General features: G+C 45.4%; 1 protein-coding gene across 1 annotated transcript in view; it reads right to left on the reverse strand.

Moving 5' to 3' along the window:
• The window catches only part of rfx4 (regulatory factor X, 4), a 126,959-nt gene that overhangs the window by 35,912 nt on the left and 73,872 nt on the right, over window positions 1–17,175 (reverse strand). The window contains exons 14-16 of the mRNA XM_063059584.1: window positions 14,881–15,000; window positions 12,437–12,589; window positions 8,839–8,998 (exon numbers count right to left, since the gene is read on the reverse strand). Of these exons, the coding sequence (XP_062915654.1) occupies window positions 8,839–8,998; window positions 12,437–12,589; window positions 14,881–15,000 (433 nt within the window). The remainder of the gene's footprint in view (window positions 1–8,838; window positions 8,999–12,436; window positions 12,590–14,880; window positions 15,001–17,175) is intronic.

The raw sequence follows: 17,175 nt of genomic DNA on the forward strand, positions 1-17,175 counted from the left end.
ATAGTTTTAAGGAAGTAGAGAGGCTACAGAAGGACAGACAGATTAGGAGAATGGGCAAAGAAATGGCAGATGGAATACAATACCTGGAAGTGTATGGTCATGCACTTTTGTACAAGAAAATCGGAGGTGCAAAGGGGCCAGTTTACGAATTAGGGGTAGGCCATTTAGAACGGAGTTGAGGAAAAACTTTTTCATCCAGAGAGTGGTGGATATATGGAATGCTCTGCCCCAGAAGGCTGTGGAGGCCAAGTCTCTGGATGCTTTCAAAAAAGAGATGGATAGAGCTCTTAAAGATAGCGGAATCAAAGGTTATGGGGAGAAGGCAGGAACTGGATACTGATTGTGGATGATCAGCCATGATCACAGTGAATGGCGGTGCTGGCTCGAAGGGCCGAATGGCCTACTCCTGCACCTATTGTCTATTGTCAAAGGGACGTGGGAGTCCTTGTGCAAGATTCCCTAAAGGTTCATTTGCGGGTTGAATCTGTGGTAAGGAAGGCAAATGCAATGTTAGTATTCATTTGAAGAGGACTAGAATATAAAAGGAAGGATGTAACGCTGAGGCTTTATAAGGCATTAGTGAGGCTTCACTTGGAGTATTGTGAACAATTTTGGGCCACACGTAAGAAAAGATGTGCTGCCATTGGAGAGGGTCCAGTAGTGATTAACAATGGTCCTGGGAAAGAACTGGTTAACATATGAGGAGCGTTTGATATCTCTAGGCTCGTATTTGCTATAGTTTAGAAGAATGAGGGAAGAATCTCATTGAAACCTTTCGAATATTGAAAGGTTTAGACAGAGTGGATGTGGGGAGGATTCTTTCTATAGTGGGGGAGTGCAGATCGGAGGGCACAGCCTCAGGATAAAAGGATGTCTGTTTAGAACAGAGATGAAGAGGAATTTCTTTAACCAGAGGGTGGTGAAACTGTGGAATTCATTGCCACAGGTATTTTTACCTGTGGGTGTTTTGGGATATTTTTAAAGTTGAGGTTCATAGGTTCTAGATAGAGGTGTGAAAGGTCAAAGCGAGAATGGGTTTGAGCGGGATAATAGATTATCCACACTGGAAAGGGGGAGCAGGCTCGATGGGCTGAATTGCCTAATTCTGCTCCTATGTCTTTTGACCTTGTGATCTATATAGGAAGAGGCTGACAGACATATTCCCTCTGTCAGCTCACAAGGTCAAACACTCCCACTGCACCTGCTCCACACACTGAAACACCTGTGCACCAGCACCAGCATTAGGCACTAAGTACAGGTACACCTGCAGAGAGCGTGCGCACAGGTACACCTGCAGAGAGCGTGCGCATAGATACACCTGCAGAGAGCGTGTGCACAGGTACACCTGCAGAGAGTGTGCACACAGGTACACCTGCAGAGAGTGTGCGCACAGGTGCAGATGGCACATACTTATGTGGGGCCTATCAGCGGTGGAAACTGAGCTCGATGAACTAAATAAAAGTACAGGAGGGTTAAGCGGAACGGCCATTGTCGGGAGTAGGCCAGTGGCGAGAGTAGAAGCGACAGGCTTTTGCTCATCCAGGTTTCAGTGAAAGCGGTCTTCGGCGAGGTAAGTGGGTAGGTGGGCTTCATTTTTGGATTTTCTTTGCATTTTTTTGAGGAATAGAGAGCATGTTGGTATGGTTAGTGTTTTGCTCTGGGTGTCAGATATGGAATCCTGGGAATCTTCGAGTCTCCCAGATGGCCACATCTGCGCCAGGTGTACGAGATGCAGCTCCTGAGAAAGCGTGTTAGGGATCTGGAGCTGTGGCTCGATGACCTACAGCTTATTAGGGAAAGTGAGCAGGAGACAGAGAGGAGATACAGGGAGATAGTCATCCGGAGGCTGCAGGAGTTGAACAAGTGGGTGACGGTCAGGGAGGCAAGCGAAAGAGCTCAGATAGTACAGAGCACCCCTGTGGCCATCCCCATCAGTAATCGTTATCTTGTTTTAGATGCTGTTGAGGGGGATGACCTGACAGAGGATGACCACTGCGATCGGGTCTCTGGCACTGAGTCTGGTTCCATGGTGCAGAAGGGAGAGAAGAAGATGAGGAATGCTGTAGTCATTGGGGATTCCATATTGAAGGGAAAAGACAGGAGGTTCTGTCAGCCTGATAGAGATACCCGCATGGTGTGTTGCCTCCCAGGTGCCAGGGTACGGGATGTCTCAGATCGGGTGCAGAATATTCTGAAGGGAGAGAATGGACAGCGAAAAGTCTTGGTACATGTTGGTACCAATGACGTAGGTAGAAAAAGGGAGGAGGTCCTGAAGGGAGAATTCAGGGAGTTGGATAGGAAGCTGAAAAGCAGGACCTCCAAGGTAGTAATCGCAGAATTGCTGCCTGTGCCACGTGTGAACGAGTGCAAGAATAACATAATCAGGTATATTAATGCATGGCTGAGAGACTGATGTAGCGGGCAGGGCTTCAGTTTCCTGGATCTTCTGGGGGAGTACAACCTGTACAAAAAGGATGGGTTACACCTGAACCCAAAGGGGTCCAATATCCTAGCAGGCAGGTTTAATAGAGCTGTTCGGGAGGGTTTAAAGTAATTTGGCAAGGGAATGGGAACTGGAGTACTAGGGTTGAGGAAGGGGAAAACAGAAATAAATTAAAGATAGCGTGCAACAGAGATTATAGAAAGAACAGGCAAGAGATGAGGCTTAATTACAGCCAGTGGCATGAGTTACAGGGCAATAGAGGTGTGGTGCAGTTAAAACAGAAAGCAACAAATACTGGACTGAAATTGTTGTATTTGAATGCACGCAGCATAAGGAATAAAATGGATGTTCTTCAAATTCAACTACAGATTGGCAAATATGACATTGTGGCCACCTCTGAAACTTGGCTAAAGGATGGCTGCTATTGGGAGCTGAACATCCAAGGATATACGGTGCATCAGAAAAATAGGTTAGTAGGCAGAGGGGGTGGTGTGGCACTGTGTATAAGAAATAATATTAAATCATTAGAAAAGGATGACATAAGATTGGAAGGTGTAGAGTCTCTAGGGGTTGAGTTAAGAAATGGCAAGGGTAAAAGGACCCTAATGGCAGTTGTAAACAGGCCTCCAAACAGCAGCCAGGATGTGGATTAAAAATTACAGCAGGAGATAGAAAAGGCATGTCAGAAAGGCAAAGTGATGATAATCGTTGGGGATTTTAACATGAAAGTGGATTGGGAAAACCAGGCCAGTACTGGACCTCAAGAGAGAGAATTTGTAGAATGTCTAAGGGATGGCTTTTCAGAACAGCTTGTTGTTGAGCCCACTAGGGGATCGGCCGTGCTGGATTGTCCAATGATCCGGAGGTGATAAGAGAGCTCTAAGGCTAAGGAACCCTTAGGGAACAGTGATCACAATATGATCAAGTTTACTTTGAAGTTTGAGAGGGAAAAAGTAAAATCCAATGTGTTGGTATTTCAGTGGAATAAGGGAAATTACAATGGCATGAGAGGGGAACTGGCCGAAGTTGACTAGAAAGAGACGCTAGCAGGAAGGACAGCAGAGCAGCATTGGCTGGAGTTTCTGTGAAAAATGAGGGAAGTGCAATACAGATATTCCAAATAAGAAGAAATTTTCAAATGCAAGAAGGACACTACAGTGGCTGACAAGTGAAGTCAGAGCCAAAGTAAAAGCAAAAGAAAGGGCATACAAGGAGGCTAGAGCTAGTGGGAAGATAGAGGATTGGGAAGCTTTTAAAACCTTGCGGAAGGAAACTAAGAAGATTATTAGGAAGGAAAAGATGAATTATGGAAAGAAGCTGGCAACTAATATCAAAGAAGATACTTAAAGCTTTTTCAAGCATATAAAGGGTAAAAGAGAGTCGAGGGTAGATATAGGACCAATACAAAATTATGCTGGAGATATTGTAATGAGTGATGCAGAGATGGCAGAGGAACTGAATGCATATTTTTTTATCAGTCTTCACAGTGGAAGATGTCTGCAGTATACTGGACATTCAAGAGTGTCAGGGAAGTTTAGTTTGTACAGTGAAAATTTTGACTGAGAAGGTGCTCAGGAAGCTTAATGGTCTGAGGGTGGATAAACCTCCTGGACCCGATGGAATGCACCCTCGGGTTCTGAAGGAAGTAGCTGGAGAGTTTGCAGAGGCATTAACAATGATCTTTCAAGAATTGATAGATCCTGGCATTGTACCAGATGAATGGAAAATTGCAAATGTTACTCCACTATTTAAGAAGGGTGGGAGGCAGCAGAAAGGAAACTATAGACCTGTTAGTGATAAAAATGAATGACCACCTTGGGTTGATTTGTGATTGAAAGCTGTGAAACAATTTTACTTAACTTCATTATTAAGAGCTTCTTTACCTGTACAACTAGGCAAAATTTCTAATCTAAATTTGTGTCCTATGATTAAGCAGTCATTATGAATTTGGTACCAGTTTCATAATTTATTTAATCTCAAAAAATTTAACCTTCTTAGTTTAATTTATTGAAATTATTTATTTAAACCTTCACTTACTGATCCTACCTTTTTTCTTTGGAGGAATAAAGGAGTCTATTCCTTTATGGATCTGTTCCAAGAAGGCCGATTGATGTCTTTTGAGAAATTAGTAACTAAATACTCTCTCTCATATTCACATTTCTTGCAATATCTTCAGGTCAGACATTTCTTACAAGAATATTTAAGTAATTTTCCATATATACAAGATTCTGACCTGTTAGACATTATTTTAAAAATGAATCCTTTAGTGAAAGGTTTTATTAGGAAAATTTATAATTTACTATTACAACAGTACAATTATCCTTTACTTAAGATTAAGCAAGATTGGGAAAGAGAGCTTAACATGACCTTTATAACAGAGGATTGGTTGCGAATTTTGAAGTTGGTTAACTCCTCGTTGATTTGTGCCAGTCACTCTTTAATTTAATTTAAAATTGTGCATCGTTACAATTTGACAAAGGAGAGACTGTCTAAAATATTTCCTAATGTTGATAGTCATTGTGATAGATGTAAAACTGAGACAGCTACATTGACACACATGCTTTGGTCGTGTTCTGTATTGAAACAGTTTTGGAAATCTATTTTCTCTACAATTTCTAAAGCTTTAAAAATTAATTTACAACCTAATAAACTGACAGTTTTGTTCAGCATTATCCCTCAATATATTCATGGTATTTCTATATCAGACCAACATGTAATTGCATTTGTTATTATTAGCCAGAAGGGCTATTTTATTGAAATGGAAAGATGCCTCTGCTCCCACTTTGATACAATGGTTCTCTCAGGTGATGTTATGTCTTAGTTTGGAGAAAATCAGAAGTCAAACTTTTGATCCTCGATTTGACTTTGAAAAAAGGTGGGGTTCTTTTGCCCACTACTATCATCTGATTTGAGTTAATTAAGATGGTCCCCTTCTGATTCTTGTTTAAATGGATTTGAGTTGGCGGATTGCTGTTTTTTCTTTTATGGAAGCTTGTATGACGTATAGCTCTGGGGTTGTGCTCCCAATGGGTTTTTTTTTTCCTTTTTATTTCTGTTAGTAGGGGTTTTATTGTTTTAGTTAGTAGGGGCTCTTTTTTCCTCCTTTCTTTTTTCCAAAAAAATAGTTTTAACATTTTATTTTTTCTTATTATTATTGATATATTGTTTTGTTTAGCTTTGTTAATCAGTTATTTGATAATTTAATTCTTCTTGTACATATTGACATGTTGACTTGATTACTTTAATGTATTTTTGTTGATTTTCAATAATAATAAAAAAGATTTTAAATGAAAAATGAAAATTTTGACTGAGTAGGTGCTCAGGAAGCTTAATGGTCTGAGGGTGGATAAATCTCCTGGACCTGATGGAGTGCACCCTTGAGTTCTGAAGGAAATAGCTGGAGAGATTGTGGAGGCATTAACAATGATCTTTCAAGAATCGATAGATTCTGGCATTGTACCGGATGACTGGAAAATTGCAAATGTTACTTCGCTATTTAAGGAGGATGGGAGGCAGCAGAAAGGAAACCATAGACTCGTTAGCCTGACATCAGTGGTTGGGAAGTTGTTGGAATCGATTGTTAGGGATGAGATTACGACGTACCTGGAGGCACATGACAAGATGGGCCAAAGCCAGCATGGTTTCCTCAAAGGAAAATCCTGCCTGACAAACCTACTGCAATTCTTTGAGGAAATTACAAGGAGGGTAGACAAAGGAGATGCAGTAGACGTGTGATTTTCAGAAGGCCTTTGACAAGGTGCTGCACATGAGACTACTTAGCAAGATAAGAGCCCATGGAATTATAGGGAAGTTACTAGCATGGGTGGAGCATTGGCTGATCAGCAGAAAACAGAGAGTGGGAATACAGGGATCTTATTCTGGCTGGCTGCCGGTTACTGGTGGAGTTCCACAGGGTTCGGTGTTGGGACTGCTGCTTTTTATTAATGGATTTGTGGCTAAATTTGCCGGTGATACAAAGATAGGTGGAGGAGTGGATAATGTGAAGGAAACAGAGAGCCTGCAGAGAGACTTAGATAGTTTGGGGGAGTGGAATGGGCAAAGATGTGGCAAATGAAATACAATGTTGGAAAGTGTATGTTCATGCACTTTGGTGGAAGAAATAAATGGGCAGACTATTATTTAGATGGGGAGAGAATTCAAAATGCAGAGATGCAAAGGGACTTGGGAGTCCTTGTCCAAGATACCCTAAAGGTTAACCTCCAGGTTGAGTCGGTGGTGAAGAAGGCGAATGCAATGTTGGCATTCATTTCTAGAGGTATAGAATATAAGAGCAGGGATGTGATGTTGAGGCTCTGTAAGGCACTCGTGAGACCACACTTGATGTATTGTGTGCAGTTTTGGGCTCCTTATTTTAGAAAGGATATACTGACATTGGCGAGGGTTCAGAGAAGATTCACGAGAATGATTCCAGGAATGAAAGTGTTACTGTATGAGGAATGTCTGGCAGCTCTTGGGCTGTATTCCCTGGAGTTCAGGAGAATGAGGGGGGATCTCAGAAACATTTCAATTGTTAAAAGGTCTGAACAGATTAGATATAGCAAAGTTATTTCCCATGTTAGGGGAGTCTAGGACAAGAGGGCACGACTTCAGGATAGAAAGACAGCCAAAGAACTGAGATGCGGAGAAATTACTTTAGTCAGTGGGTGGTAAATCTGTGGAATTTGTTGCCACGAGCAGCTGTGGAGGCCAAGTCATTGGGTGTATTTTAGGCAGAGATAGCCAGGATCTTGATTAGCCAGGGCATCAGAGGGTATGGGGTGAAAGTAGGGGAGTGGGGATGACTGGAAGAATTGGATCAACCCATGATTGAATGGCAGAGCAGACTCGGTGGGCCGAATGGCCTACTTCTGCTCCTATATCTTATGGTCTTATAGGTACACAAGTATTTTGGCAGAGGAGACCTACACAGATGTGACAAGATTAGAGCAGTACACAGGTGTGTGGACAGAGGGGAGGAGACGTACACAGGTGTGCTGTCCTATGTACAGGAAATCCAGACTCATTTGACAAGATCCCATGAAAAGTTTATTGCAAATAATAGAAGTGTACTGGGTTGAGGAAATATATCGGAGAAATAGTTTGCTGCTTGGAAAAAAGAGTGAAAAGGGTTATTCTCGCCCGCAGAGGAAGCAGGCAGGTGGAGAGGTGTACAGGTGTGTCATTCAGGAATCAGAATCAGAATCTGGTTTATTTTGACTGACAAAGGTGGTGAAATTTGTTGCTGTATGGCAGCAGTACAGTGCAAGACATAAAAATTACTAGAAGTTACAATAATTATATAAATGAACAAAGAGATAAATAAGTAAACGCATGCAAAAACAAACAAACAAAGGAATAGCATGAAAGAGGAAGATGACAGAGGGGAAGAAACTATTCCTAAAACAATGAGTGCATGCTTCTGCCTCCTGTACCTCCTCCCTGATGGGGTGAACAGGAATATCAGTCAGGGAGGTGCACAGGTGTGTTTGTAGTGTAAGCAGGTACACAGGTGTGCCAGTAGATGGAGCAGGTGAATAGGTATATCAGTAGAAGAAGTTGCAGAGTTGTGTCAGTAGAGAGAGGATGTACACAGAGGTGTCAGTATGGGAGGCACACAGGTGTATCAGTAGGGAGCAAGTAAACAGGTACGTCAATTAGGGCAGTGCATAGATGTGTCTGTAGCAGAGATGCACAGGTGTGTTGGTAGTGGAACAGGTGTTCAGGTGTGTCAGTAAGTGACAGTACACAGGTTTGTTCATAGCAAGCAAGTTCAGGTTCAAGTTCACCAAATTGTCATTCAACCATACACATGCATGCAGTCAAACAACATCACGTTCCTCTGGGTTCAGGGTGCAATGCACAGTCACACACAGCACATACAACACAGACAATTACAACACCAGAAAAGCAAACAGTTACAAAAAATAGCCCAAATCCCGGAGCGTCATGGCCGGCTGATTATTGGTGCGTGGGATGTTACCCCGGAGCCGTATATGGTGCAATAGATGTGTCAGTAGATGGGGCAGGGCAGGTAAACAGGTGTGTCAGTAAGTGAGGATGCACAGGTGTGTTGGTAGAAGGCCAGTGCACAGGTATATCAGTATATGGAGCGAATGCACAGGTGTATGAGTAGGGAAGGTACACAGGTATGTTAGTAGGAAGCAGGTCCACTGGTGTGTTAATAGGAAGCAGCTGCACAGGTGCATCAGTAAGGAAGGTGAGCAGGTGTGTCAATAGGGAATACTTGCCAGTCAGTTGCTGTGGTATGTAGTTATGGTAGTTATGTTACACAAAACTTCAGATCATTCTTGAAGACTGTTTAAATTCTAACGTGGAATGTTAAGGAAATCCGTTAGCGGGAAGTCAGTGACCGTTCGTATTGTGATATGACTCACCCGTGCTGCTCTCTGTGCGTGTACCCTGGCATCCTGTGCGTTGTGGATGCGGGAGCCACGTGGTTACTCCTCATGCAGGGCAGCGGCTGTGTGTTGTCGGGAGAAGCCGCTCCGGTGGTGACGGTGTACGTCAGGGACCATGTGTAGGACTGCACCGCTCCTGGCAAGGCACAGAACCAGCAACACGCACTCGAGTTATTCTGTGTGCAGCAGAGAGTACCCATCACCGCGAACTGCACCCCAGCAGGCAGGAAGCCTCTACATGGGCCAAGTGGCCGAATTCTGCTCCTGTCTAATGATATTTTGCTACTGCTATTTGCATTGTTCACACAAGTAAATCATTTATAAGATAAGTGTGTAAAGAGCAGCATTTTAATGGGAAGATGTTTTTCACAACATCTCATGCCTCTGAATATCAGATGATGAGGGTCGAGCTGTTTCAGGGAATGCCTCCCCACATCACAATGCCCGAGACAGGAGTGACACATGTGACATGACAGATAGACCAATTCCAAGCTCAGACACTCCCAGACAGAGGGAGGAGCAGGGGAAGGAGCTTGTAGACAAGGGGGATTACGGTTGATGCCAGGAGTAGTCTGTGTACAGGAAGATCCCACAAGCTGTGATGGGCGGTGAATCTCAGCTGGACCACCGAGATGATCTCCAACTGAGGGTACCCTCACTCCATGGCTCGGAGAAGTGAATATCTGGAGTAGAACGAGTGGTGGACAGAGGCAGAGGGAACTCACTCTGTGTGGAGCAGGCCCATTCCTATGGACAGGGCAGGGGCAGGGGGTCAGCTGTGATGGAATGGGCCCAATGGGCCGAGTGGCATGCTGATGCTTCTGCTGTTCCTGATACCCTTCCAGCTGAGGCTCTGATCTGACTGACCCCACTGCCCTACCCTGGGGTGCTCTGTACTCTCCACTGTAATGTCCCCCCCCTCCGTTATTGTTCCGACCTTCCCCACCAAACCACACTGTTCAGCCACCTCTGCTCAGGGCTCGGCTGTCACAACCGCGGAGCCCGGGCCCTCTCACAGGTGAGCAGCTGAAAAAGTCAACACTCTCATACGTGAGAGTGCACACACTCTAGGCAATTAGAGTTTCTTTGTAAACAACAGGAATTCTGCAGATGCTGGAAATTCAAGCAACACACATCAAAGTCGCTGGTGAACGCAGCAGGCCAAGCAGCATCTACAGGAAGAGGCACAGTCGACGTTTCAGGCCGAGACCCTTCGTCAGGACTAACTGAAGGAAGAGTGAGTAAGGGATTTGAAAGCTGGAGGGGGAGGGGGAGATGCAAAATGATAGGAGAAGACAGGAGGGGGAGGGATAGAGCCGAGAGCTGGACAGGTGATAGGCAAAAGGGGATACGAGAGGATCATGGGACAGGAGGTCCGGGAAGAAAGAAAAGGGGGGGGGGTGACCCAGAGGATGGGCAAGAGGTATATTCAGAGGGACAGAGGGAGAAAAAGGAGAGTGAGAGAAAGAATGTGTGCATAAAAATGAGTAACAGATGGGGTACGAGGGGGAGGTGGGGCCTTAGCGGAAGTTAGAGAAGTCAATGTTCATGCCATCAGGTTGGAGGCTACCCAGACGGAATATAAGGTGTTGTTCCTCCAACCTGAGTGTGGCTTCATCTTTACAGTAGAGGAGTTGTGGAACAATCTATGTTCCGTGCCTATTCTGGTATCTGTCCCCCACTTTTCCTTCGCTACATCGACGACTGCATTGGCGCTGCTTCCTGCACGCATGCAGAACTCGTTGACTTTATTAACTTTGCCTCCAACTTTCACCCTACCCTCAAGTTTACCTGGTCCATTTCCGACACCTCCCTCCCCTTTCTAGATCTTTCTGTCTCTATCTCTGGAGACAGCTTATCCACTGATGTCTACTATAAGCCTACTGACTCTCACAGCTATCTGGACTATTCCTCTTCTCACCCTGTCTCTTGCAAAAACGCCATCCCCTTCTCGCAATTCCTCCGTCTCCGCCGCATCTGCTCTCAGGATAAGGCTTTTCATTCTAGGACAAGGGAGATGTCTTCATTTTTTAAAGAAAGGGGCTTCCCTTCCTCCACTATCAACTCTGCTCTTAAACGCATCTCCCCCATTTCACGTACATCTGCTCTCACTCCATCCTCCCACCACCCCACTAGGAATAGGGTTCCCCTGGTCCTCACCTACCACCCCACCAGCCTCCGGGCCCAACATATTATTCTCCGTAACTTCCGCCACCTCCAACGGGATCCCACCACTAAGCACATCTTTCCCTCCCCGCCTCTCTCTGCATTCCGCAGGGATCGCTCCCTACACAACTCCCTTGTCCATTCGTCCCCCCCATCCTTCCCCACTGATCTCCCTCCTGGCACTTATCCGTGTAAGCGGAACAAGTGCTACACATACCCTTACACTTCCTCCCTTACCACCATTCAGGGCCCCAAACAGTCCTTCCAGGTGAGGCATCACTTCACCTGTGAGTCAACTGGGGTGATATACTGCGTCCGGTGCTCCCGATGTGGCCTCTTATATATTGGTGAGACCCGACACAGACTGGGAGACCGCTTTGCTGAACATCTACGCTCTGTCCGCCAGAGAAAGCAGGATCTCCCAGTGGCCACACATTTTAATTCCACATCCCATTCCCATTCTGACATGTCTATCCACGGCCTCCTCTACTGTAAAGATGAAGCCACACTCAGGTTGGAGGAACAACACCTTATATTCCGTCTGGGTAGCCTCCAACCTGATGGCATGAACATTGACTTCTCTAACTTCCGCTAAGGCCCCACCTCCCCCTCGTACCCCATCTGTTACTCATTTTTATGCACACATTCTTTCTCTCACTCTCCTTTTTCTCCCTCTGTCCCTCTGAATATACCTCTTGCCCATCCTCCGGGTCACCCCCCCCTTTTCTTTCTTCCCGGACCTCCTGTCCCATGATCCTCTCGTATCCCCTTTTGCCTATCACCTGTCCAGCTCTCGGCTCTATCCCTCCCCCTCCTGTCTTCTCCTATCATTTTGCATCTCCCCCTCCCCCTCCAGCTTTCAAATCCCTTACTCACTCTTCCTTCAGTTAGTCCTGACGAAGGGTCTCGGCCTGAAACGTCGACTGCGCCTCTTCCTATAGATGCTGCTTGGCCTGCTGCATTCACCAGCAACTTTGATGTATGTTGCTAGAGTTTCTTTGTAACTCTTTTCAACTCTGTTCCTTCTGCTTCAGTCTTGTCAAGTCCCGATTGAAACACAGCGATGACAATGCTCCTTGCTTACCTTAGTCCACGTTCCAGGGAAGAAGATTAGTGATTTAGATAGATGCTGTTAAAGGAGCAATATTAATTTAGTTCTGGGTTACTATTTTCAAGCCACAGTGATAACGTTAGATTTTATTTAGAGAGTGTTTAGATATCGGCCCTGTTGGCCTAACAGTTATTATTTTCCTCTGTACTGTACAATTCTTCCTAAAACTCAGTGAACTGTTCGTTCTGTGTCTGCGTCTCCCGCTCTGCTCTTGGACCATCACTGCCACAGTGAAGGGGCGTTCCCAGCCATTGTGGACTCAGTGAGCATGGCCGTGTGGACAGGGGACTCTCTCACCTGCTGTGGTAACTCCAGTGTACTCCGGCGACTGGTTGTTGGTGGGTGACGTTGGTTGGATCTCAGCTGTGACGGATTTATCCGGAGAGAAAGGCGGAGGGGATTGCGTTGGGGGATTGTGATCAGTTGGCAATGCTTCCTCCTGCCGGCCCACTGCACATGGAAGGAGAGAGCATGTCAGTGATGGGCTTCATGGCGGACACCGGGCAACTGAACAAAATGCTGAGCTACACGATAGTAGTGAAACATTCAAACTGTCATAGACAGGGACAACATAAACGAACAGTACAGCACTTGAAACTGGTAAATAGCCAGGCTGTAATCTCCCACTGGCCACCTATTTCAATTTGATTTCCCATTCCCATTCCAACATGTTGATCTACGGCCTCTGCTACTGACACGAAGAGACCACTCTCGGGTTGTGGGAGCAACTATACTCCATACTCCATGTGGTATGCTCCAACCTGAAGCCCTGAACATCAATTTCTCTAACCTCTGGCCATTTTTCACCATCTTCCATCTCTCTTTTCCATTCTCCACTCTGGCCTCTTACCTCTTCTCCTCACAAGCCTCTCATCGACCCATGGTGCCCCTCCTCCTTCCCTTTCTCACATGGTCTACACTCTCCTTTCCTGTCAGATTCCTTCATCTCCAGCCCCTTGCCTTTTCTACCCATTACCGCCCAGCTTCTCACTTCATCCCCCCTCCCAAGCCTATGTGGCTTCATCAGTCACAATTTAGCTTGTTCTCCTTCCCCTCCCCCACCTTCCTATTCCGGATCCTTCCCATTTCCCTTTCAGTCCTGATGAAGAGTCTTGGCCTGAAATGCCGACAGTAGAGGGCATTCTAACAGGTTACATCACCTTCTGGCACAGGATTAGAAAAAGCTGCAGAAAGTCATAAACTCGCCAGCTCCATCATGGGCACCAGACTCTCTAGCATCCAGGACACCTTCAAAAGGCAGCTCTCACCATTAACAACCCCCATCACCCTCCTCTCATTGCTACCATGAAGAGGGAGGTACAGGAGCCTAAAGACACACAATTCACGATTCAGGAACAGCTTCTTCCCCACCACCATCAGATTTCTAAATGGACAGTTAAGTCATGTACACTACCTCGGTCATTTTTTGCTCACTTTTTGCACTACTTACAGTAAACTAATTTATATACATATACTGTATATTTCTTATTGTAATTTATAGTTCATTATTATTATATAATGCAATGTGCAGCTGTCACAGAACAACACATTTCATGATTTTTCATGACATGCCAATGATATTAAACCTGATTCTGATTCTAATTCCTCATTCCTGCCTATAGTCAAAGCACCAGCACCTGGCTTGTGGTCACACACTATGTGTGACCATGACCTAACTGGTATGGAGCTGATTCCTACACCATAGGTAGCACACGGTCCCCCAAAGCTCAGATTCCAGTTCAACAACTCTGAGCTGAAACTCCTCAAGATGCAGAAACTGAGTCCAGATGTGGTATGTTGAATCTTATTGCTCTCTGCCAACTCCCTTAAGCTGCAGTGATAACACATCACTTGCCATGTCTCCCTTAACAAATCTTCCAAATGTATTCAATTACTTCAAGCTTCTCTTCAGATCTCTACTAACTCTTAACTGAACCATCTTGGCTCTAAGAATGAATCACTTCCTCCTTCAGAAAAGAGAGTAGGCGGAACTTCTTTATCCAGAGGGTGGTGAATCTGTGGAATTCATTGCTACAGATGGCTGTGGAGGCTCAGTCATTGGGTATATTTGAGGACACAAGAGATTCTGGAGATCCAGAGTAACACACGCAAAATGCTGGAGGAACTCAGTGGGTCAGGCACATCTATGGAGGGGAATAAAGATTCGACATTTGGACTGAGACTCTTCATCAGGACCTTTTGTAAGATACTGCTTGATCCGTCAGTTCCTCCAGCATTCTGTGACTACATTTAAAGCAGGCATGGATGGGTTCTCAATTAGTATGGACATCAAGGTTTACAGAGAGAAGACAGGAGAATGGGGTTGAGAGGGAAAATACATCAACCATGATGGAATAGTGGACTGGACTCGATGGGCCGAATGGCCTGATTCTGCTCCTGTATTTTATGGTCTTATGGTTTCCTCCAGTCTCCCTACATGACAAGCCCCCTTTCCCCAGGACTGTTCTAGTAAATCTCCCCTGCACCCTCATGAAGACTTGACATCATCCATAAACTGTGTGGTCCAGAATTTGGCAGAATTTTCCGGCAGAAGTGTATGTATGTTATATAAAAAAAAAAGATCTGGTGACACTTCTAATACTACCTGCCTTGACAGCCAAGCATCCCAGATTCTCATGTACTCATTATTGTGTGGGTGAGACAGGAGTGTGGCGGGCAATCTCAGCTCGAGGATTTTACTCTTGGGCTGGGCAGGAAATGGACAAGCTCTCTCCCTTTACCTGTGCAACCTTCTCCCTTCATGGACCTCATCAGCTCGTTGGCCCTCTCCTGGCAGTGAAGGGACTCCAGCAGATAGAGTACGTAGTCATCAAATGTCAGGTGGATCAGATGGAAGGACCCTGTTGGAATGGAATGCACTTAATGAGATTCATAGTCATAGATTTCTGGAATCCTACAGCCTGGAACAGGCCATTCGGCCCACCATGTCCCTGCTATCCACTGGGCACCCATGCATCTGAATTGTATCTTTCAGTTACAGGCCCGGAGCTTGGGTGACTGAAGCGCTGATCTGAACAATTCCCAAATGCTGTCAGAGACTCTGCTTTCACCAGTCTCTCCAGCAGTCCACCTATCACCTCCCAGCATCGGTCACTCTCTCCAATCTCCCTCCTCCATCGACCTACCCACTCTTCCTCACTTTGATCCACCTCTTCGCCCACACCACCCCCTCTGCCTAGCTTCCTATCCCTCCAATACAATGTGTAACCTTGGACATTCAGCTCCCAACTACAACCATCCTTCAGCCCTGATTCAGTGATGGCCACAATATCATACCCAACAATCTGTAATAATACAACAAGATCATCCACCTTGTTTCTGATACCCCATGCACTGAGATTTAACACTTTGATTGCTGTATTTGCTATGCTTTTTGATTTTCTGTCCCTAATGCACTGATACTCATCCTGCTGGCTGCAATTATGTCTTGTCATCTGCCTGCCCTTCCTGACAGTCTGACTGCACGCTACGTTTGCTTTTTTAGCATCTGTCCTATCCTGAGTCTCTTCATTTCAGCTCCCACCCCCTTGGCAAATTAGTTTAAACCCCCCCCCAACAGCTCTAACAAACCTGTCCGCGAGAATATTGGTCCCCTCTGTTTCCGGTGGAACCTGTTATTTTTGAACAGATCATACCTCTCCCAGAAGAGATCCCGATGATCCAAGAACCTGAAGCCCTGCCCCCTGCATCAACTTCTCAGCTGGGCATAGATCTGCCAAATCATCCTGTTTCTACCCTCACTAGCGCATGGCACAGGCAGCAAGCCGGAAATTACTACTTGGGAGGTCCTGCTTCTCAGCTTTCTACCTAGCTCCCTAAATTCTATTTTCGGGACCTCTTTGTTTTTCCTTCCTATGTCATTGGTACCAACATGTACCAAGACATCTGGCTGCTCCCCCTCCCTCCCCAAAATGTTATGTACGTGATCCAAGACATCCCTGACCCAGGCACCTGGGAGACAACATACCATCAGGGTGCCCTATTCACATCCATGAATCCTCTGCCCGTTCCTCTGACTACTCCTCCCTTATCACACTGCTCGCTCTTTACCTTCTGCACCATAGGCTCACACTCTGCCAGTAACCTGGTCTCTGTGGATTCCCTGGAAGATCATCCTCCACAACAGTATGTATCCGAAATGGTATTGAGGAGAATGGCCACAGGGGTGCTCTGCACTAACTGTCTATTCACGTTTCCAACTCTCCTGACAGTCACCCAGCTACCTGCCTCCTGCAACTTCAGGATGACTACTTCCCTGCAACTTTGATCAATTATCACCTCGCTCTCCTGTACAAGCTGAAGGTCATCCAGTTGCTGCTCCAGATCCCTCACACGGTCTTCAAGGAGCTGTAGCCAGATGCACTTCATGCAGATGTAGTTCTCCAGGAGACTCTGGGTCTCCAAGGACCTCAGCATCTGGCATGAAGAACACACAAAGGCCATTTACTATATAAATTACAGCAAGAAAGAGAAAAGAAAGGGAACCTAACAGAAACTGACCCAGAACAAACACCTTTTCAGAGCCGAAGCCTGACACTCCTCCTCTCACCACTGGCCTACTCCCAGCAATGGCTGCCAGCGTTTCTCCCTTCTGTACTTTTATTTAATTTGCTGTGCTCTGCTCCCACTGCTGATTTCAATGGAAAGTTTCTTATGTGTGATATAAAAACAAATTGCCCCACCATCTTCTTAGACTTTTCCTTTTCTGTTTCTATGCCAATCGAATTTTGCAACACAACATTTCCGGTTATATTTGTTCTATTAGAACTAAATAACACCATCGTAAATCAGCAAGATCTTGGTTGACCTCCAAAAGAACAATGGATCCAATTCACCTTTTGAATCTGAAGGTCTGATGCTACTTAATACATCATTATATTGTGTTGGTTATGTGGAACAGTCTGTGCTCCAAACCTATTCTGGTACTGCTCCCCAACTTTTCCTTCGGTACATTGACGACTACATTGGTGCTGCTTCCTGCACCCATGCTGAGTTTGTCAATTTCATCAACTTTA

This window comes from Mobula hypostoma, chromosome 9, assembly GCF_963921235.1.
Source record: "Mobula hypostoma chromosome 9, sMobHyp1.1, whole genome shotgun sequence".
Lineage (NCBI taxonomy): Eukaryota > Metazoa > Chordata > Chondrichthyes > Myliobatiformes > Myliobatidae > Mobula > Mobula hypostoma.